This window comes from Macaca mulatta, chromosome 18 (assembly GCF_049350105.2).
Source record: "Macaca mulatta isolate MMU2019108-1 chromosome 18, T2T-MMU8v2.0, whole genome shotgun sequence".
NCBI classification, from domain to species: domain Eukaryota; kingdom Metazoa; phylum Chordata; class Mammalia; order Primates; family Cercopithecidae; genus Macaca; species Macaca mulatta.
In genome coordinates, this window is record NC_133423.1 from 10927857 (window position 1) to 10951865 (window position 24009).

General features: G+C 37.3%; 1 protein-coding gene across 1 annotated transcript in view; it reads right to left on the reverse strand.

The window, feature by feature from the left end:
* DOK6 (docking protein 6) overlaps positions 1–24009 on the reverse strand; it is a 435381-nt gene that overhangs the window by 91698 nt on the left and 319674 nt on the right. Inside the window, 1 exon segment of the mRNA NM_001266038.1 lies at positions 11472–11610. Coding sequence (NP_001252967.1) covers positions 11472–11610 — 139 coding nt within the window.

A 24009-nucleotide genomic window follows, 5' to 3' on the forward strand; every position in this document is an offset into this window, starting at 1 on the left:
CTTTCTACTTTTATGAGTTGATTGCTTTAGATTTGATTTTATAGGTGAGAACATGTGGTATTTGTCTTTTCGTGCCTGGCTTGTTTAACTTAGCATAATGTTCTCCAATTCCATCTATGTTGCTGCAAATGACCGTTTTCTTTTTTTAAGGCTATGTTGCTGCAAAATGAGTTTTTCTTTTTAAGGCTCAATATTCCACTGTGTATGTATTCCACATTTCTTAATCCATTCATCTGTTGATAAACACTTATGTTGATTCCATAAACTGACTATTGTGTAACATGCTGCAGTGAATACAGGAGAACTGAATCTCTTTGAACTGATTCAAATCATTTGGGTAAATACCTAGAAGTAGAATCGCTGGCCTATGGGGTAGTTTTATTTTTAAATGTCTGAGGAACCTCCATGCTGTTTTCCACGATGGTTGTACTTTGCATTTCCAGCAACAGTGTTCAGGGGTCCCGGTCTCCTTTTCTCCATGTCCTCACCAGCACTTGTTACCTTTCATCTTTTTATAAATAGCCATTCTGACATGTGTGAAAATCTCATTGTGGTTTTACTTGCATTCCCCTAATAGCAATGTACAGCATTTTTTATGAACCTTTGTAGCCATTTTTGTCTTTTGAAAAATGTCTACTCATGTTCCTTGCCCATTTTTTAAGTACTATTTTATACATGACAATGGTGTTTAATTCACAAAGCTTTCAGTTTTACGGTTCTATAACTTACTGTCCCCTTCCTTAGCTATTTTATTAAACTCTCCTTTAAACGTTCTGCCCAGGCCTAACATTCAACCTCACCTCGATCTTCTAGCCACTACCCTTCCAAATGAGTAAGAATCTCCTGTATTTTCTCCTAGGAAGTCTGGACTTTCAAGAAACTGTTGTTCATCCATTAATATTTTTGTTTCATCTGCACTTGGTCTAGTAGAAATTGAACATTTTTAACACATACATATTATCTATATAATGCCTTTTCCTCATTTTTGGCCAAATTCAAGTATTCTACATTTTCTTTTATATCCCTTTAGTCATTGTATCTGGTATTTGACCCAGAACTTTTTTTTTTTCCCAGATGGAGTCTCACTCTGTTGCCAGGCAGGAGTGCAGTGGCACAATCTTGGTGGCTCACTGCAACCTCTGCCTCCCGGGTGCAAGTGATTCTCCTGCCTCAGCCTCCCAGGTAGCTTGACTACAGGCACGCACCATCACACGTAACTAATTTAAAACAAATTTTTTTTTTTATTTTTAGAAGAGACAGGGTTTCACCATGTTGACCAGGATGGTGTCTCGATCTCTTGACCTCATGATCTACCCTACCTGCCTTGGCCTCCCAAAGTGCTGGGATTACAGGTGTGAGCCACCGTGCCTGGCCAACTCCTTAATTTTTATCTACTTAAATCTTCATAAAATTCCTGTAAGATAGGAAAAGGATGAAATGTCCCTCTTTAAAATGAGAGGATGCTGAAGCTTTGAGATAATCGACATTCCTAAGACCATATATTCTGTGAAAGCAAAACTGGAATCATGACTCTGTTCTATGCTTTTGTCCTTTTTTCACCATCAAGAGATTCTGTATAATGTCTTTCCTCATAATCTTGCATCATAAATAGTATTAAATATTGCATTTTGTGAAAGATTGAAGATGACTGCAAATTCATTTAAAAGCTGACATTTAGAAATTGCCTATGTTCCTTTTTTTAATTTTCAAGTTCTGGGGTACACGTGCAGGATGTGCAGGTTTGTTATATAGGTAAATGTGCCATGGTGGTTTGCTGCACCTATCAACCCATCACCTAGGTATTAAGCGTAGCTAATTTTCCTAATGCTCTCCCTCTCCCCACCTCAACCCCCAACAGGCCCCAGTGTGTGGTGTTCCCCTCCCTGTGTCCATGTGTTCTCACTTGCAAGCGGGAACTGAACAATGAGAACATGTGGTATTTGGTTTTCCGTTCTTGCATTAGTTTGCTGGGGATAATGGCTTCCAGCTCATCCCACGTCCCATGAAAAGGACATAATCTCATTTCTTTTTATGGCTGCATAGTATTTCATGGTATGTACATACCACATTTTCTTTATCCAGTTTATCATTGGTGGGCATTTGGGTTGATTCCATGTCTTGGCTATTGTGAACAGTGCTTCAGTGAACATATGCATGCACGTATCTTTGTAACAGAATGATTTCTATTTCTTTGAGTATACACCCAGTAATGGGATGACTGGTCAAATGATATTTCTGGTTCTAGATCTTTGAGGAATTGCCACACCATCTTCCACAATGGTTGAACTAATTTACATTTCCACCAACAGTGTAAAAGTGTTCCTATTACTCCACAACCTTGCTAGCATCTGTTTGATTTCTGCCTTAATTTCATTACTTACCCAGAAATCATTCGGAAGCAGGTTGTTCAATTTCCATGTAGTTGTGTGGTTTTGAGTGAGTTTCTTAATCTTGAGTTCTAATTTGATCGTACTGTGGTCTGAGATACTGTTATCATTTCAGTTATTTTGCATCTGCTGAGTGATTTACTTCCAATTATGGGAAAAATTTTAGAGTAAGTGCCATATGGTGCCGAGAAGAATGCATATTCTGTTGTTTTGGGAGTGGGTCTATCAGGTCCACTTGATCCAGAGCTGAGTTCAAGTCCTGAATAAGTTTCTGTCTCGATCTGTCTAATATTGACAGTGGGGTGTTAAATTCTCCCACTATTGTGTGGGAATCTATGTCTCTTTATGGGTCTCTAAGAACTGGTTTTATGAATCTGGGTGCTCCTGTATTGGGTGTATACATATTTAGAACAGTTAGCTCTTGTTAAATTGACCTCTTTACCATCATGTAATGCCCTTTTTTGTCTTTTTTGAGCTTTGTTGGTTTAAAGTCTGTTTTGTGAGAAACTAGGATTGCAACCCATTTTTTTCTGTTTTCAATTTGCTTGGTAAATTTTCCTCCACTTTTGAGTCTGTGTGTCTTTGCATATAAGATTGTTCCCTCCCTTTAATCTGGGCTTCTTGGTGATTGATTTGACTAGTATAACATATGGTAGGTGTGACATTATGTCTGCTGTGGACAAGACTTCTAAGACCCTTATGACAGCTTCTCTTCCTCTCACTACTTCTGAGTCACCATGTAGGGCTGCATACATGTAAGACTGCTACGGAGTGAGGAAGCTTCAAGTAACTATGTGGACAAGTCATGCAATTCAAGGTTTAAAATCCTTCTTAGAAAACCACCAATGTTCTTACAGATGGGAAATCAATATGCAGAAAAATTCAAGAATTTGTTCAAGGGGAAATCTCAACTACAGAGCTTCCAATAGAAAACAGTTCTCTAGACTCTGAGTCCATTGCTCTTTAGACTTTGATGCTGATATCTTCTAGAAAAAGCTTCCTCCCTAATAAATTACAATGTGGACATTCCATCCTTATCCTTTGAGAAGACCTAAGTTACCAGGAAGGTGGGCTGACAGATGTTGGGAATTTTATGAAGGTATTGACAACCCACACCTCTTCATGCTTTTACCAAAAATACAACCTAGGTAATCTTACTGTCTTCGAAATTTTTTCCTTTGTTGATTTGAGGCTTTGTTTCCCCCTGTGAACATTGATGCTAATTTGTGTTCACTTACATAAAATTCATTTGTATAAAAAAATGCTAACTGACCTTCCTTTTGCTCTTTATCTCTAGTGATTGCCTAAAAATTTAAAAACTGGATTAGCAGTTGAGACAAATCTATATACAACTGAGAGAAGAAATTCAGCATTTATACATTGACATTTATGAGCCATTCTCTGTGCCTAGCCAATGTGCAAATTGGTCTCATGTTATACCACTGAATATTCACATAAATTGTCAACAAATATGCCATCTGAACTTGACAGACAAGGACAATGAGGTGCAGAGGGATAATATAATTTGTTCATGGTGACATAGCTAGTTGAGTGGCTCTGAGGTTTCAGAATCCTGATATTCTTCCCTCTTCCCCATGACTCTCACTGTAAAATTACTGGATCTCTCTCCTCCAGGATACAGATAAGAATGAGAATTACACCAATTTGGGTAAATTTCACAAAGCCAGAGCAGGAATGCGAGTGCCTGTTTCTCATGTTCAAGACAGAACACCACAGTATGCATGGCAGAATCAGAAGGTAGTTAACATGAGCTTTGCTTTCCACCAACCTGTTATCAGATATCAACTCCACGGCTGCCTCCTAATTGGACCTCAGGAAGGCACATACATATATTTTTTTTAAGATTCAGTTTTTCCTTATCTCTAAACTGGAGTCAATGTGTAACCTAAAGTGTTATAAATATTGTTATAAGATGTACTTAGGGGGAGTGAAAAGCATAGTGTGTGTCACATGTTAAGTGCTTGGTAAAGATTGCTGCATTGGAATTTCTACTCCTGCATGGAAGAAGTGGCATAGACCAGAGGGGTCTACATGTGTATATGTGGTCAAGACACAAAATTTTGTCCAAACTGAGGTATTAATGACAATTCAGACATATTTTGATCTAAGCCTAATTACCAAATAAAAATACAACCCCACAAATGAATATGAGGAATAGCTGAATAATACCAGCAGATGGGGAAAAGTGGAACAGATGAGAGACAAGTGAGACAATAGCAGAATGTGGTCCATGTGTGTACGCATGTGTGCATTCTGTGTGTGTGTGTGTGTGTGTGTGTGTGCATTGTAAGCTGGGAAGGGATAGCCATAGCTTTCTCTGATGAAGAGAGTTAAGAAATGCCTCTAGGGTACATATGCCAGCACATTCTCTGGTATGACTGACACAAGAGGGACTGGGTGAAAAAACGTGAATAAGAAATATTGCAAAGGTACAAGTGGCCAGAAAATACATGAAGTGACATGTGAAATGTATGTCAATTGTGAAAAGAAATGTTTTACTGTTTAATCAGAAAATGCTGCATACAAGTGCTCTTTCAGTTGAACATTGAGCTTTATTCTTGGAAAAGGATTCCTGAAACCTCTGAAAACCGTATGTGAATAGAGATGCCAGACACCTTAAGCCAGCCATGCTTGGCACTCTGTACTCGTTAAAACAGTCCTCTGAAGTTTGAAGGCTTATGGGCAATGGGCTTCTTACAGACTTGGTTTAATTTTCAACAAGGGACACCTCACACTTAATCTTCCATTTTATTTAAAATAAATGGAAAGGAATTAGATAACTGCTAAGTCTGTACCAGAATGACAAATAAAAGGCAATATTTACATGGTCATTGAATTAAAGTTGCTAGATGTCATTTAATTGAACTTTGTAGGATATTTTCATTACACCTCTGAAAAAATGGGTGTTATTGTATATTTCAAATCATGTATTGGCCAAGTGTGGTGGCTCATGCCTGTAATCCTAGCACCTTGGGAGGCCGAACCGGGTAGATTGCCTGAGCTCAGGAGTTCGAGACCAGCCTGGGAAACGTGGCAAAACGCTCTCTACTAAAATACAAAAACATAGCCGGGCGTGGTGGCATGTGCCTGTAATTCCAGCTACTGTGGAGGCTGAGGCACAAGATTCGCTTGAAACCAGGAGGTAGAGGTTGCAGTGAGCCAAGATCATGTCACTGCACTCCACCTTGGGCAACGAGTGAGAGACTGTCTCTAAATAAATGAATAAATATTAAACAAATAAAACCATGTATGGACCAAAATACTTTCAGGAAGTCTGAAAATAAACTGAGTTTGGGAATAACAGCAGAAACTGTCATTCACTTTCAAAACCATTTCCGTCTGCAATCAGTAATGCATTTAACATGTATATTTTTAATCTCTATTATCTCTTTCTATTTGCAAGTAGACATTTACAGAGCTGCTCTTTGAATATAATGAATATGATAAATACACAAAATGTTAAATTTCTTAGTGATTTAAAATCAAATTTTGGGTTTTTAAATTTAAAAAAATGTAAATGTATAGAGGCTATCGTTAAGTTCATAAAATTAATTTCCAGTATCTGCACGTACTGAAAGCTGGGATGAATTTTTAGTGATGGTTAAAACAGTTTAGCTTTAAGTGGGAAAAACTGTTTCTTGCTAGCCATTTTATGAATTGGCTCATTACTGAGCTTTTACTAAAGACGAGGAGGTGGTCTAACACTGAAGTACATATTATGATATCATTGTGCCTCACTCGGCACCTTTAAGTACAAGTAACTGAAGCACAGAAAATGTGACTTGCCCAAGGTCACATAGCTCTGTTGCAGTCTTTCCCTGGAATACAACCTCCTAAATCCTACTGTGTTCCTTCTACAAACTGTGTTTGCGTTCAGTGAACATATCCCAGGAACTGACACTTCTGCTCACATTCACTGGATGTGGCCTTCATTATCTTCCCAGGCAATGCTTATATCAACTTAGATTTTAGTGGCCTACATTTAAAAAATACTTCTATTTTATAGCATTAGTTTCAAAGAAAAGATAATCTGAGTCATTGGGTTGTATGTATGTTATAATGTCTGTATGTTGGGTCATTTTGATGAGCCTTTGAAATCTGTTACTTTCATTTAAGAAAACTATCCTTGTGCAGCTTTCTTTATATTGTTCGGTTCCAGCAATGCAAAAAAAAGAAAATTGTATTTAACACAGAAATTGCAGTCTTTTGTGTTAGGCAATGATTTTTCGTATACAGAATCAACTCTGATCTATTTGATTACATTTGAGAAGTACAAACTTATACATATATTCATGCATGAAAGTATTTTCTGAAGTGACATCTAAAGTATCAAATTTTAAGGAAACAATAAATTTAAAAGAATGCTAGTCTAGTTTTTACTGATATCATGCAAGAGCACCACTGATTAGACAAATTACACACTGCTTTCTCACTATCTCTACCTCCTTGGTGTCCTTATGCAGAAATACAGGTTTCTTCTTGGGCGTGTATATGTGTGGGTTGGTTTTTTTTTTTTTTTTTTTTTTTTAAGATGGAGTTTCGCTATTGTTGCCCAGGCTGGAGTACAATGGTACCATCTCTGCTCACCACAACCTCTGCCTCCCAGGTTCAAGTGATTCTGTTGTCTCAGCTTCCTGAGTAGCTGGGATTACAAGTGCCCATCATCACGCCCAGCTAACTTTTTGTATTTTTAGTAGAGACGGGTTTCACCATGTTGGCCAGGCTGGTCTTGAACCCCTGACCTCAAGTGATCTGTCTACCTTGGCCTCCCAAAGTGCAGGGATTGCAGGCGTGAGCCACCCCACCTGGCCATGTGAGGTTTTTTCGTTGTTTAGACTAAATTTTCTTTAGTGTTCTGAAACTGAACAATAGTGAGTGAATTGATTAACTGGGATCACAGATCCATTTTCACATTTTCATTATCGGCCATAATAATTTGTTCTAATTCAGCTTGTGCTGTTTCGTCACAATCCATGACTATCAGTAAAAAAAATTTCACAAATAGGCAAGTGGTGTATTTCCTGGCAGAAAGCTGATCGCTGTCAGCAATCATTAAAGCTCTAATCTTAAGATTAATATTGATAATATTGAGTGATAAAATCATGAATTAGAACACTGAATAATAACTTGCAGTTATTCTTTTTATTTTTGAGACGGAGTTGCCCAGGATGGAAGGCAATGGCGTTATCTCGGCTCACTGCAACCTCCACCTCCTGGGTTCAAGCAATTCTCTTGCCTCAGCCTCCGGATTACAGGCACCCGCCACCACACCCAGCTAATTACTGTATTTTTAGTAGAGGCGGGGTTTCACCATGTTGGCCAGGCTGGTCTCGAACTCCTGACCTCAAGTGACCCGCCCACCTTGGCCTCCCAATGTTTTCTTTTTCTGTTCACCAGAGCTTAGGAAAATCACAGAATTGACAGCTCTGGAGGGCAGCCCATTTGGCAAGTCCCACTGATGATGTTTTTTAAAGCATTAGACAAAGTCTTGATCTTCCTGGCATTTCAACGGCACCCGTGCTATTTGTCCTTACACTGTGTCCAGAGCTTTCCTGGCAGGCCAGGAGATGGGGACTGTGCACCAGGAGCATCCTAAATGCTGTTTTTTTAGACACTGAAATTCTCATTTTGTGAGGGTGTTTGTATACAAATGTTCTTAAATTACTTGCAACGTTAGAAGATTGGAAATGATTGACAATCCCCCCCACTAACACACTTCTTTTTGCTTACTTATTTTTGATATAGCAGAAAAAAATTTTCTCATTCTCAACTGCTCTTTACATGTGAGCATTTTATAATTGCTTTAAACATAAAAGGCACATTTTAAAAGAGAGCACTTTTCATTTAGTGTGTGTGTGTGTGTGTGTCTGTGTGTGTGTGTAAAACAGGTCCGTGAAAATCTAAAATTATTTCCAGTTGGGGCCTTGTCCATGATTTCAGCCTGTACTCAACCTTAACAGCCTAAGTCACATGGATGCATTTGTGATACCGTTTCTGATGAATGGCTTCTATCACAAAGAATGTCAAAACTTTCTTTGATAATGTTGCACATGCACATCAAACCAGCTACAGATACTTTTGGCAATGGAATCCAAAGAACTCTGCTAGCTCTAAGAACAAGAATGATCTCTGTGAAACAAACATTTCTAGAGATGAACATATTCGTTCAAATATCTAGCTTTAATCATTTTCTCAAATATTTGAAACACATTCCTCAAATAGTTCCAGTTTAATATGTATTACCGTAGCTTAATTCTCCCATGTATCTTAAAACTCTTATAGTAAGAAACGGTTGTTGAGACATTATTTCTCATTTGAGTTTGTTTATCCAACTTTCGAGTAACAATTTTGTTATTTTAAATAGCAAATGAAGAATTAGAGTATTTAAACATTCTTTCATACTTGTTGGAAGTTTTTAAAAAAATTTTCCGTGACCACGCATGGTACACCTGTATTCCTAAACATTGGGAAGCCAAGGAAGTTGGATCGCTTGAACCCAGGAGTTCAACACCAGCCTGGGCAACATAGTAAGACCTCATCTCTATTTAAAAAAAAAAAAATTGGGAATAGTGGTGCAGGCCTGTGGTACCAGCTAGTCGGGGGCTGAGGCCAGAGGATCACTTCAGCCCAGGAGGTTGAGGCTGGCAGTGAGTTGTGTTCACACCACTGCACTCCGGCCTGGGTGACAGAGCGAGACTCTGTCTCAAAAAAACAGCAACAAAGAAAAGTTTTGTGCATGGTGAGGTGGTATCTATATTAAAAAATAAAAAAAGTATCTGGGAGAACTGGAAAACTTTGCTTTTGGTTGTAGTATTTTGGAAATTGAGGCATTTATCAACTTGAAGCAGCTTGCACTTGGAAAAGGATTAGTTCAGTTTACTCTGAAGGACAAATTAGCCGTAGAGTAATTCTTACTAGCGTTAACCTGCAGAGGAAAGCATAGTTGTGAAATTATTTCTGAATTAAACCACTCTATTGACATGTATGCGCTGAGTGATGGATTCTCTGGTTTTGTAATTTCTAGAAAGTTTCTCTGTTGAGCCTTGCTGAGCCTGCTGTTTAAATGTGTGTTGCATTCTCTGTCTGTCTCAGCACTGATGTCGGTACCCACGTCTGTGGTGTACACCCTAGTTTTAGACTGCCTGCGGTTACAGTGACTGGATCCCTTATCTCATCTGAGCCATTAACAGCAATTACTTGACTCCAGTCCTTTGACTTGCTTCTCAGTGGCACAGGACAATGAGAAACATACAACATCAACAACAAAAGTGAATTAAGTTTTGTTTAGCAAATATTTTGGCACAACATTGTTAGAAATACTTGAAAGAGTGTGAAGGATATTATGTAGCCATAATAGCAACTCTTGTTATTCAATGTCAGTCGGACATCACCCTCATCCATAATGAATGCTTTCATGGTACTTCTATGTGCTTGGTCTGATTGTAAGCACTTTATATAGATGAATGCACAGAAACTAACAACCAAATGAGTAGAACAATTACATGCCCTTGTTACAGATAAAGGAAAACCAGAGTTAAATAACTTGCCCAAGATGACACAGCCAGTAAGTGGTGGTGGTGGGATGCAAGCCCAGAGCCTCAATGGGGTATTCTTCTTTATGGCAGATAATTACAGTATGTGAAAGAGTTCTTGGAATTCCCATCATTAAAATATAATTTAAATCACTCTGAGCTTTTGCTTGTTTAAAACAACTATAAAGAAGTATAGAGGTTAACTAATAGCAAGTGACATCATGGTTAACCCCATGGTTAATTTTTGTTGAAAACAAGCACCAGCAGATTGAAAATATGGGCTGATGATCAATATGCATGACTCTGAAATAATTTGAAATTTGATATATTTTTCCACTTGATTTTAATCACTAGAAAAGCATCACATTTAGATAATTGTTACAATGGTTTAAAGTTTACCCAAATCTTTCTAGAAGATTTAAGTTTTACTAGCCCTCTCTAATTGATGATTCTTCAGTCAATCCCACAGTCTCATCTTAATCATCCTACAAATGCTCAAGCTACTCTTTCATTTCCATGGGCAGTCCAATGTCCTGTGATGCCCTTGCCCTCCTGAGGTGTTAGGAGGGCTCTTTTTAACCATACCTCAGATGGAGAGAGAAATATAGGATTGAGAAAATTTAGAAGTGCATTAAGAATAAAATAGCATTTAAGCTACTGTTTTCTTTTAAAAATTTTTATTTTATACTTAAATATTTCATAGAATTTTGGAGATAAAACTAAAATAGTAATATAAAAACTTCATTGTCTTTAAATTAGAATAGACTTATTGATGTTTCACAAAGAGAATTATAGATGCTTCCCAAATACCACCTGTCCTTCTATAGATTAACTCAGATGCATCTTCATAAATCCTAGAGAAAATAATGCTCTTAAGATTATAATCAAGTCATTTCATTGTTTGCTTTTCAAGCAAATTAGTGATAAAGCTTATAATTTTTCAGCTTGTCATATTAATAAAATTTACTACTTTTAGATTCTTTACTAGATGATTTTTTAGCATGATCCTAAAACTGGACTACAGTTACAGGACGAGATGATAAACAAATTATTCTGTTGTCAACTAGCATAAACTCCTTCTGCAAACATTTTATTACATATACAGAAAAAGCTAGAAGTTTTAGAGCATATAGGATAAAAATAAAGATTTTAAAAAAAAAGTGGAACCCTTTCTGGTAAGAACTTAATTTTCCTAGTTATGTTGAACCCATATTTAAATCGGATGATCCAACCGTATGTGGGGACATGCAGCATTGCTTCTTATTTCATTATGCACTCCACTCTGACATCCAAGGCAACAGATCTTACATAGGTATATGCCAGAAGTGCAGGGCTCACACTTGGTGTCCACAAATAACTTCTTCTGTGACATAGAGTAGGATATTAGGTGAGAAGGTAGGGTAAGCCCTCAGGATCAGGGCAGGGTGAACACCCAGGCGCTGACATGAATGGCCCCACACATACATGGTGTACATCAGACCCCAGTGACATTCATTTTCAAGCTGATAGGTTACCAAGGAAGGGGCCTTACCCGGGCCTTCTGCTCCATTTCTAGCATTAATCTTTCATGTTGCTCAGCTATGGCCAATGTTGCAGAATGGACCTTCTGATAGATCATTTCTCCTTCCCTCGTTTGAAAAGTGAATAGTCCTTCTCCTGTGTCACACATTCTGTGAGAACAGAGATAGGGAAAGAGATGGGTCTCCATGTGTTCAAGTACGTAACAGTTTTCCACGTAGACAAAACCCTTACCCTTGTGCCTCCTCCTCCTGACCTCCACAGGAGTTAGTGAGGCTGATTCAGCCATAAGCAAACGAACCAAAAAATGTATCTTTAAATGGTACATGAAAATGCAACTTAAAATAAAAATCCATGTATATTTGGATGTCTAAAAAGGAAGCATTCACAACAGTGTAAAGGAACAAAATGATTTAGATAATGACAGTGGGTGCTTTCCAATATTTAAAGATTAAAAACAAATGAATTACAGTATTTTTATCTGCCATTATGATATAGACTATTATGGACAAACTGTTATGCAGTTTTGTCATTTCTGAGAGCATATAATAAAATTCTTATGTCAATTCAGGGAAAAATCAGAATGCAAATTCTTTTTCAACTAATTAGAATTACTTTTTAAAAACATTGGGAAAATTCCACTAACAAGTTGTTATTCAATAGGATTATAGGTAAGTTTTATTAACAAAGGCTAACTCTAAAATGGAAAATAATATTTTAAGCTAGCTTTTAAGAAAGTTTTCAGAAAGACCCACCCAATATCAATATGCTAATATTTGGATATTGGCTATTAACTGGATTTCTGTGTTGATCTTTCAGGTTACAACATCAAGCAATTTTCAAGTTATAACATAAAAATATTCATGAGGAAAACTTTGAGCACCAAAAAGATTTTAGATTCTTCTCTGATTCTCCAAGGAGTTTTCAATAGAAATGTCTCAAGAGGCTCCCGACATTACAGAGGCTGCAACTGTGATCCCTTAGGGCCCTATAGAGCCAGCACTTAGCTTCTCTGAAAGAGATCTTAATAAAATTCACACAGCGTGAAATGGAAAGTCTGGGGGAAAAAATGAAGAGTTTTCACAAAGTGAAACAAATGAGCTTCCTTTGTTGATTCAGAGTAAGGAGCATCAGCAACAAACCATTGATAAGTAGTGAGTGCATCTTGTTTGAGGTTGAGCTTTTTCATAGTCATCTGAAAAACAGTGCTTATTAGCCTTTGGAAATGAGATAATGGAGGCACAGATTATTTCACTCAGTCATTAAGATGTAAAGGTTGAGTGCTTGTCCACTTCCTGGGATTTAACTCTGCCCCGCGCAGGAGCTTGCCTGTTTACAGGAGGGATTTTTGTCTCTGAAGTAAAAACTACTGTAAACTTCATCCTTTGATCATGAACTAAGGCATTTCAAATAGCATAAAAAGCAAAGAAACTTTAGGTAGAAGATGCTGTTTCTTCAGTGAAGGTCAAGTTTATGATTTTTGTCAGCCATGTTGGAATAAATGGGCTAGGTGATATGGTTTGGCTCTGCGTCCCCACCCAAATCTCATCCCAAATTGTAATTCCCATGTGTCCAGGGAGGGACCTGTAATCCTCACATGTGGAGGGGGAGGGAAGTGATTGGGCGGTTTCATCCATGCTGCTCTCCTGATACTGAGTTCTCACAAGATCTGATGGTTTTGGAATCAGAATGTTTGGAAATTCCTCCTTTGCTCTTCTCTCGCCTGCCACCATGTGAAGGTCCTTGCTTCCTTTTCACCTTCCACCATGATGGTAAGTTTCCTGAGGCCTCCACAGCCATGTGCAACTAAGCCAATTAAACCTCCTTCCTTTGTAAATTACCCAGTCTTGGGTATTTCTTCCTAGGAGTATGAAAATGGACTAATACCCTAGGTTTCCCTTGTTTAAAATGTGTTCTTTTGGGGCTGTTAGGGAACAGATAGACTGTTTCATATCTGTCTAAACAGTCTTGTGGTAACAAGCCAATACTACAGAATATAATTAGGAGAAAGAGGAAACAATTTAGATGGCATTTGACTTGCTCCTCAAAGCATGGTCCACGGATCAGTAGCATCTGCCCCCTGGGAGCTTGTCCAGACCGTCAAATCTAAATCTGCATTTAACACACCCCCAGGTGACTCACATGCACATTATATTTGATAATGATGACTCCAGAACCTTCTCCACAGGCCACCATTTCATTGAAGAGGAGTGGGAGATGACACGTGAGACCCACAGGAGGACACATTAGAAGCTGCATTTGCACAGCTTTTTGAAGACTGATATATAAAACTAATATTAGAAACGTATCAAAAAGGGCAAATGAACCCAAAGAATCATTTCCTTAACTTGGGAAAAACTAAAACAGAGGTGTTAGTTACATTTCAACCCCCAACTCCCTTGCCGACAAGATGCACATTCCTCAATTGCATTTATTTTGTGAAACAGGGAAAATATGGATGACATATTTATCATGACTTCAAACTAGAATTCTATTGATATCTGTAGACAGTTGCAAATGTAATCTCTTTATATCTAACAATGACTTTGTACAAAATGAATGTTTTTTCTTATCTAAAATAGTGTTGGATAATCTCTAAGGTTTCTTTCAGCTCTGAGGAATATTCTAGGGCCTCACAAAAATTCTAAGAGGTAAATAGAACTGGCACACTTGTTTCCAGAATTTGTTTGATATTGTGATAGGGAAATTATAACAATATAGGACTCAAAAGACTAGGGCACCAATTTCAACCACAATGTTCTAGGCTGTCATATAAATTTTATCATATAATTTTCAAGTAGCTACTATAATCTAGGCACCATTTGGGGCCTGAGACTTGAATAGGAGGGAAAAATATATATGTCCTATTGCTTCTGAGGCTTTTGAGTAGTGGGGAAAGGCCAGCAAGAATCACAAACTTACTGTGATATGTGCTACCAGGGAGAAGTATAGGGCTATGAGGACAATTACGGATTAATCTGAGCCAGTTATTTTACTTCTCACCTATTAACTTCTCACCTATAAAATCACCAAGAATTTCAGTTTTTTAAAAAATTAAATGAAGTAATGTATGTGATAGTGGGCAGTAAAGGGTTAATGTAGCAGTCCCCAGTTGGTTATTCCAACCCTGCACATTCTTCATTCCTATTTTTAGGATGGGCCTATGGCTGGCTTCTGGGATATGATCTCTGGGACCTTTGGAATACTCTACCTGTTTCTGTAAGTCTGAGACCTTGGGCCATGCTGTACCCACTTGACCAGATACATTAATCCCAACAAAGGACAGCCCAGCAGGAATGCCTGTTTTCAGTCTGCTGCAGCCTGGAGCCTGTGTAGCTGAGTCAGTCCTGGGGGTGCTGCATGCCTACATGACTGACCCCAATAAAAACCTTGGACATCGAGGCTCAGGGGAACTTCTCTGGTTTACGGCACTGCATGTGTTGTCACACGTCATTGCTGGGAGAATTAAGGGTGTCCCCATGCAACCCCACTGGGAGGGGCCTTAGAAGCTTTTGCCTGGACTCTCCTGGTCTTTTATCCCTTGTGACTTTTCCCTTGGCTGATTTTAATCTTATTTCTCACTGTGGTGATACAAACTGTGAGCATAATGTGTTTTTCTGAGTCTTGTGAATCTTCTAGAGGATTATCAAGCTTGGAGGGTGGCCTTGGGAACCCTTCCAGCTGACACTGCCAGCATGTGCTAAGGAGTCAATATGTTTTATGTAGTAGGAATGTAAAATTCCTGGTCTTTTCCCTAAATGTCTGTCTGTCACTATGGAATCTAAGAGAATATCCTCTTTATCCAGTCTCGCCACTCACATCCAGAATCACTTGAAACAACGGTACTTGTCAGACTTATCTCTGTTATGTTCTGGTAAATAAAAAATAACCAGGGATCATGTGGATGTATATAAATGAAGGAAACTGAACTCCAAAGGAGGTGTTCCACTATTCATCGTTCTTAGTTGCTTTCAAGGGCAGAATCAGCCCTAACATGGTGCATGGAGGAATTTTCTGGAGAAAAAATTCCTAGCATTGAACTACTAGACCACGCCCCTTTTTTCTTGTCTAACTCTCAAACTTGGCTCTCTATGAAGGTGTGACTTTGAAATGCCACTCTTTCTTCCCACATGATGTGTGAAATAAATTTACCAAGTCAAAAATTATGGAGACATTTTACTTTAAGTGTAGACACTTTAAGATAATTTTTTGTGGGTCTCTAGATAAAATTTTGCTACAGATGAATTAGTTGACATCTGGCAGTTTTGTCCATCTTCACAGCTGTATAATTTCATTCTCCCTAAGTTTTACAATATTGTATACATATTTAATAACCAAATACTCTCCTTGAACACAGAAATTTTAAACTTTCAGTAATGGGGTAGAGTAAGGAGCATGTTCCTAAAAACCCAGTGGTATTTCTGTTCAGTATTTAAAATTTAATGTTTAATTATAGAACATAATGAAATTCTTCAAAGCACAGTTTTTCCACAGAGCAGTTAAAACCAATTAACACTTTTATTCTGTTAACAGTTTAATCTTTATTGTCACTTAACAATGCTAGAATTTTTTTTTTTTTTTTTCTGCTATGAAAAGATTGGTTACTCTGAGTCAGACTTTGATCTAAGAAACTGGGCAAAATGGACAAGCAGTTTGTGAAAAACAGTACAGAAAAGTCAGTAAAGCAACAGTACAGAAAGTCAAGAAATAGACCCAGTTCATATAATAGTTAAATATATGGTCAAAGTAGAGTCTCAGATCAGTTAGGGAAAGCTGACCTCTTCAACAAACTGTTGAATGGTAGCCATTTGGGAAAAAAATTTGAATCCATGTTTCTTCCTCCATTGATAGAAATTCCAGAGAAAGCAAATGGGGGAAAAAAGCACCATAAGAAAATATCAAAGAATTTCTATATGAACTCAAAGGAGAAGGGATTTCAAGTAAGGATTCAAATAAAGTCACAGAAGAAAAGATAGATGAATCTGCCTGTGAAAATACTTTTTAAAAATAATAGAAATCATTAAGACAAAAACAAGATGAAAACTCAAAACATTAATTTCTCTTGTTTCATCTAGCAACATATTTTAGAAATTCAACTACTTCAGTAGTAGTTGTAATAAATAGTAGTAGTCAGTGAAGAATAAGTTACATTGTTTCAGGGTTTACACACATGAACTTTTAATGCTCAAAGAACTCGATGAAAATTACGAAAAGTAACTATTTTTCAGGTGAAAGTAATATGTGGAGTGTGCTAATATTTGTGTAAAAGTGTGGGACAAAATTTCAGTTAAATAGGAACAAGTTCAAGAGATCTATTGTTCAATGGTAGTGACTATAGTTAATAAAAATATATTGTATACTTAAAAATGTAAAGAGGGTGGATAAGTGTTCTCACCATGGACACTATGTGAGGGTGATGCTTATGTTAACTAGCTAGATTTAATCATTCCGCATGTTTGTGTACTTCAAAATATCTGGTTGTACACAATAAATACAATTTTATATCAATGTAAAAAATGCATGGGAAGAATGTATATGCATCTTTGCATGTGCGTACACTAAACTCTGGAAGTATGTACAAAAATTGTTGGGGAAAAGTGAAATAGATGGGGTTTAAGTATAGAAGGAACATTTTCACTAATCTTTACATGAATGATAAAATAAGGAAAAGTTATAGATTTATTTACAGTAAATTTTTTTTTTCATAGAGACAACGTCTTGCTCTATCACCCAGGCTGGAGTACAGAGGCATGATTATAGCTCAATGCAGCCTTGAACTCCTGGGATCAAGTGATCTGCCCACCTCAGCCTCCTGAGTAGCTGGTAGTACAGGCTGACACTGCCATGCCTCTCTATCCTGCTCCACCATAGTAACACATGCTTATTTCCCCTTCTGCCATGATTGTAAGTTTCCAGAGGCCTCCCAGCTATGTTTCCTGTTAAGCCTGTTAAGAACTGTGAGTCAAGTAAACCTCTTTTCTTAAATTACCCAGTCTTGGATACTTCTTCATAGCGGTGTGAGAACGGACTAAATATGCCTACAAGGAAATCTTGGTTTTAGTCTGGATTCTACTGCCAACTAGCTTTGTGAAATGCCATTTAACCCTCTCAAATTCAGCTTTTAAATTAAAGAGCTAACATTAAACCATATCTAAGATACACATTTGTGCCTAAACTCTACAACTCCTCCACCTGTGTACTCTGATGACACAATTATAGTCACATTAGTTAAAATCTATCTTTTCACATCTTTTCAAAGTTTTCATTTTACCCTATTTTTTTCTTGCTCTTTCTTTTTTTTTTTTTTTCTTTAACTCAATAAGATGACTAGTTGAGTCTCCCTGAACACTCTGGAGTTTGGCTTTAGTAAATATTTGAAAATATATACATATAAGGTACTCTTCTATTTACTTTATGCCTCAAAAATTCAGAATAAACCCAACATGTGAAGATGTGACGTAACTCATAAGACCTTAATTACCTCAGTATATGATCACAAATTATTACCATTATCCTTATTATATAGTTACAGGTTAATAAGGATTTAATGGGGAAAAAAATTTTAAAAGATTTACAGATTTTATATTTGCCCTGTATACATATCTCCTGGAGGCTTTATTGTAAAGTTATCAGATATTCCCTGGCAATTAGGAATTTTAACATTTTTAACTCCCAATGTTAATCGCAAAAAGCCCCTCGTGTATATCTTAAATGTTTGTTGACCCAAGCAAATGAAAATTATCAATATAATGGCTACATAAAAAGTATTGATTTTTATAGTTTCTGATAGGAAAAAAAAGAAAAATAAATTAAAAAAGAAACATTGTTTTTGAATGGTCCCTTGGTGGTAGTGTACTTTTCCGAATGGAGTAGATAAAAGTTAAATACACAGAAGTGATACGTTCTTATGTTCCCAGCTGGTATAGACTTCTTCTATTTTAAACTTGTTTGAGGGCATCTGAATGTATCACATGGAGCAGCTACTGATCTATACTCACACCTATTTTTGTGCTGAAGAGCTAATAACAAAAGACAAGCAGAAACTTGAATTCTGTCATTTATGAAGTAGACTTTCCTTTTAACATGAATTTAACTGCCATGTTACGATTGGGACAGTTTTTAGTTTGTCTCAAATTTTAATAGTTATTTAGTCTCTGCATTAGAGAAGAGTTATGCTCTTTTTCACCATTTTGAGGGGAACCTAAAAATAAGAATTATATTTCTTCAGAGCAAAAAGAGCATGTAATCAGGGTTTAAAATTACATTTGTATTCCTCTTTTGCTTTAAATATAGTTAAGATAATTTTTTAATCATGTGAAAGATCCTTTCAGCATTTCAACTGACTATAGAAGACAAAGTATCATAGCCAAATAGAAAGTAAATGTAAGACTGGATTTGATTTGACTAAGGATTGACTTTTCTTCTCAGGTTATATTCATTTGTCAACATATTTTTGGGCACCACCCACTTGTCTACTTGTCAGGTACTATATTAGATTAGATTTTCAGAGATAACCATATTTTTTCAATGGAAGATGTAATATTTTTTAAAATCATATTTTTAAAAACATAATTACCATTATGAATTATATTCTCATACATATGCATTTAACTTTTTATTTAAAAACTCTGAGTACATGATTATATAAACTTAGAGATTAAGAACTTCTGAATTTATTATCCTTATTGTGTTTTCTCTAGAGAGTTTCAGTTGACAGATCACTGATAATGCCAACTAAAAAAAATAGTACTTTATCAAAACAAGCTACCCAGTAAAACCACAAAACACAAATCATTCTAAGATACTCAGAGCAAATACTGACTGGTATTATAAAAGATGTAGGCATATGTTTGATCTACTCAATTTTTTTTAATTTTTAACATTGTATTTTGATATATTTATTGTAGAGCTAGGGCCTCTCTTACTCAGGCTGGCCTCAAACTCCTGGGCTCAGGAGATTCTCTCACCTCGGCCTCCCAAAGTGCTGAGATTACAGGTGTTAGCCATCACATCCTGCCTAAGCTACCAATTTTTAATTTCTTTTGAAATAGAAATAAAATTTACTGAAATCATGAACAAAATGAATCTATATAAGGTTCAAACATTAAAGAATTTCAAATACAATTACCTAGACGTTTTATAATTTCAAACATCAAATGTTCATTTCAGCTTAGTGGATTTTCAACCTTAAATTTTTAACTTCATTTTAACACATTAAATTGTATTTCTTAAAATAATCTTCATTGAAAATGTTAGTGAATAGATAGCTTGAATCACCTTCAATGTAGATGCTAAGAAGTAGAGTACGTATCTCCCTATCAAATAAAAGTAGCAATCAGTTTGTATTATTCCTTGATATCTTTGATCTTCTTAGTTCACAATGTTAGGCTCATCATGGTTCATGCTAATGAATTCTAGTTTAGGAATGGACCAATATCTTCTGTTTCTCCTGCTGAATTAAGTATAAATCTGTATTATAGTACTTCTAATATCTCGTTATCTTTATTTTCACATGACTCTCTCCCAACTAGACTTATCACAAGTAGAGAGGGAGGAAAATAAAACCTATAGAGGCTGGCAACTGAGTCCACGAAAGGGGATGTTGGTGTTTGAGACAGGGTGGTGGGTTTCCACCCAGGATCCTGTAGAAGTCAGAGCAGGCTGCTTGGTGGCTGGAAAAACAGGAGCATTCCTAACTGTTGCTTTGACTCCAGTTTTAGCTTTTTACTTGGCTGGATCTTATTATCTTCCCTCTTTTCCTTCCATATTGATTTATCCTTTCTCTAAGCTTTCTGAAAAACCTTGTCATATTTGTCCTTCCCATCATCTTAACATATGTTTATTTTGTTCTTATTTCTTCTTATGGCTTCCTTCTTTGACCTTTAAAGACCTTCAAAAAGAAGAATCTTTATTAGATTTTACAATAAAACTTTTAGAGCCACTCCAGTTCTTTAAATTTGAGAATGACGTCTTTTTACCTATCTTGTTTGTTTGCTTCCTAGATCCCATTTTCACATTTTCATTTGCCCTCATATTTGGGGGCATATATCCAGATTTGGTATTTGAACAGATTGTGTGTGGGAATTTCCCTTGGCGGAGTGTATTTTTCACTTCGGTGACAGCCAATTCCTATTCTTCGGTTGGTTGGAGTCTCAACCAACATGCACAGAGTTGCTCCTAATCCTCATTTCTTACTGGTGCCCATCTACCTCATTTTGGGAATGGAATTGAGATAGTTTCCCACCTCCTGTTAGACTTCGTGATTCTAACTGTGAAAGAAAAAACAGTAAAGTCTGGTCAAGCTGATTTCAGTTAATGTTTTGAAAATAAAACCTTCACTTTTTGCTAAAAAGACAAACACGTTGGTAGAAAAGAACAATTGGGACAGTTATAATGAAGGCAAAATAATTTCTTAATTGCTAATTCAGGTAATGGTAAAAAAGCAGAAACAATACAAAACTTGAGTCCTTTAATAGAATAAAGAGATGAAATAACAAAGCCAGGTTTAAACCACAAAATACAGGATCTTTGAAGTGAATTGACCTGTATTTAGTACTTGTATGTTGTCTGTGTTAGTGTGTATGTCTGTACATGTATATATGTGCATTATATATGTGTGCATATGTGTGTATATGTATAACATATGTATATGTATATTATATTGGTCTGTTTCTCTAGAGGCTTCCTAATTAACACAGCTTGTATATCTTTGTCTTCTGACTTCTCCAGCCCTCTTCTGAGCCCATGGAAATCTGATTCTGACCCTGGGGAGCTCAGGTGAGGGGTGAGTAGGATGAGTGGGATGCATTGCAGGTGCTGTCCTTGATGTCGCACAAATCATGGTGGTGCTTGAGATATCAAATAATAAAGAAAAAATGCCTTTTAAATGAAGAATTTTCTTCTGTTTTTGTGTTTGCATCACTATAGACATTGCTCTTCAAGTTATCTTTCTCCTGAGATCCAGGTAGACTTTCACTCTCTGAACCAGCTTGTAGTTGAGAAGATAAGAAAAATGCTGGCCAGCAGATCCAAGGAGACCTCTTCTCTTCCACAAACAGCTGCAGACACAGCAGAACTTGGGTAAAGGAGAGCAGGAAGTTACTGTACTCCAATGACTTTACTTTTTTTTTTTTTTTCAGTATACTAAGGACTTTTCTCCACTGAGAAATTGTTGTGGACATTTCCCCCTAATTTGCCATGGAAAGTATTATTACAGCAAAAGAAATAGGAAGTCAACATTTCATTTCTGAGATTCAGAGTGAGATTTGAGTCACTAGCCAGGCAGACTTTGATGAATTTGTAAAAGCCAAATCTAGATGATTAAGTCAGCTTTGCTATAAATCAGAGCTAGAGGGAGATTAGAATATGATTTAAGAGGCAACCTTGTTCCATCAGGACCTGGGTGACTGTGAGAAAAAAAGTTAGAAAGCATTGGGTGAGACTTGTATATCCCGATGTCTGTTATCTGAGTGAACATTCTGGAGAATGCAGGAATGTGAAATAAATTGGTCTCTAGTTAGGTGAGCTAAAGGCTACACTCCTGACTCCCCATTGCCTACATCTGGCTGCAGGGCATCCAAAAATTCCAACGTGGAGGACTGGAGTCGAAGAGCAGGGTGTGAGAAATCTAGGAACGAGGAAACTGGCCAGGATCAGGGGTTTCAGTGGGGAGTGACAGCGCATCTGCAAAGCCCAAATCAGTTCAGTTATATTTATTACAGCAGATGCCAGCCTGGAACAGACCAGACCACACGAGGCTTGAATCAAGGGTTCCTTTTATTCCATAAGGTCATGTAAGATTTTTGTGTGTTTCAACATCAAACTACATGAAACTAGGAAGAAGGGGCAGAAAATAGTATCCAAGGTGTGAGTCATCTGAAAGGGGTGATCTGAAATAGCTATTACCCACTTCCCAGCGAGAAGGGGTTCCTGAGAAACATTCAATGAGAAACAAAGAATTCACACTTAACTGCATCAGGTTGTGTTAAATTCTTGAACCTGCTACAGTTGTAAAGCATCTGCAATTTCAAATAGGAAAACTTTCACTCCCTTGTCTATGAAAATTAATTGGCAAAAGGTTTCATTTATTGTGTTCGCACATTTATATAGTCATCAGGCCAGATTTACAGTCTCTCCCTAAATTTGGGGAAAATATTTTTTCTAAGTTTCTGCCCACACATCTAATTCTTCCACGACTTCATTCCTGGCTTCTATAATCACTTGGGGGGTATGGAATGAACTAAATATATTTTATTTTGATTCATATTATCACTAAAGAGGCTCTTTTCATTGTCAGAAAGCCATACCCAAAAAGCCAAAATTAAAAATGTATTTTTAAATGTTGAGCATATAGAGTGATATGTGCCAGAACATGCTCCATTGACTTAGATTTCAGTCAATTCAAAAAGCAGGCTGCCATGGCCTGAATGTTTGTGTTCCCCCAAACTCATGTGTTGAAACCCTATTCTTGATGTGATGGTAGTGAGAGGGACGGCCTTTGGGGGAGGTAATTAGGTCATGAGGGCAAAGCTCTCATGAATGGGATTCGTGCCCTTAGGAAAGAGACCCAGGCCTGGTGCAGTGGCTCATGCCTATTAACCAAGCACTTTGGGAGGCCAAGGCAAGAGGATTGCTTGAGCCCAGTAGTCTGAGATCAGTCTGGACCATGTAGTGGGACCTTGTTGCTACAAAGAAATAACAAAACTTAGCCAGGCATGGCAGCATCCACCTGTAGCCCCAGCTACTCGGGAGGCTGAAGTGGGAGGATTGCTTGAGGCCAAGAGGTCAAGGCTGCAGTGAGCGAACGATGGTGCCATGCACTCCAGCCTGGTTGACAGAGTGAGACTCTGTCTTAATTTTTTTTAAAAAAGATAACAAAACAAAAAGAGGCCCAAAGGAGCTTGTTTGCCCTTGTACCATGTGAGGACAAAGCATGAGACCACCACCTGGGAGGAGTGGGCCTCCCACCAGACATCAAATCTTGGTGGCATCTTGATCTTAGGCCTCTCAGCCTCAAGAACTGGGGGGCGGAGGGGTGTAAAATATATATATACACATACACACAAAATATCTAATGTATATATACACACATATATACACATATATACACATACATATGTGTGTGTATGTGTGTGTATATATATATATAATTTGTTTATAGGCCACCCCATTTATGGTATTTTGATAGCAGTCCAAATGGGCTAAGAGTCCAACAATAAAGCGAGGTCACTAGGACAAGGCATATTTAGGCACTGGGCTCCTTTCTGCTGTGGTCATTCACACGCGACATTGAGAGTTTTGAATTTGGAGGCTAACAATATTCTCCCCAACGAGATTAATGCTTAGCCGGAAACCGGAGGAACGGTATGGGGTGAGAAAGAGAGTAGCAAATAAAGAAAAGATTAAAGAACAAAAAAGATGAATGGGAAAGGTCGGTAGTCAAATGGTGATAAAAATCAACAAGGATTGAGTCCAGAGTGATGATTCAAACAAGAGCATTCAGTGAACAAGCTAGTTATAATCTGAAGACAGTAAAAGGCCAAAGAAGCAAG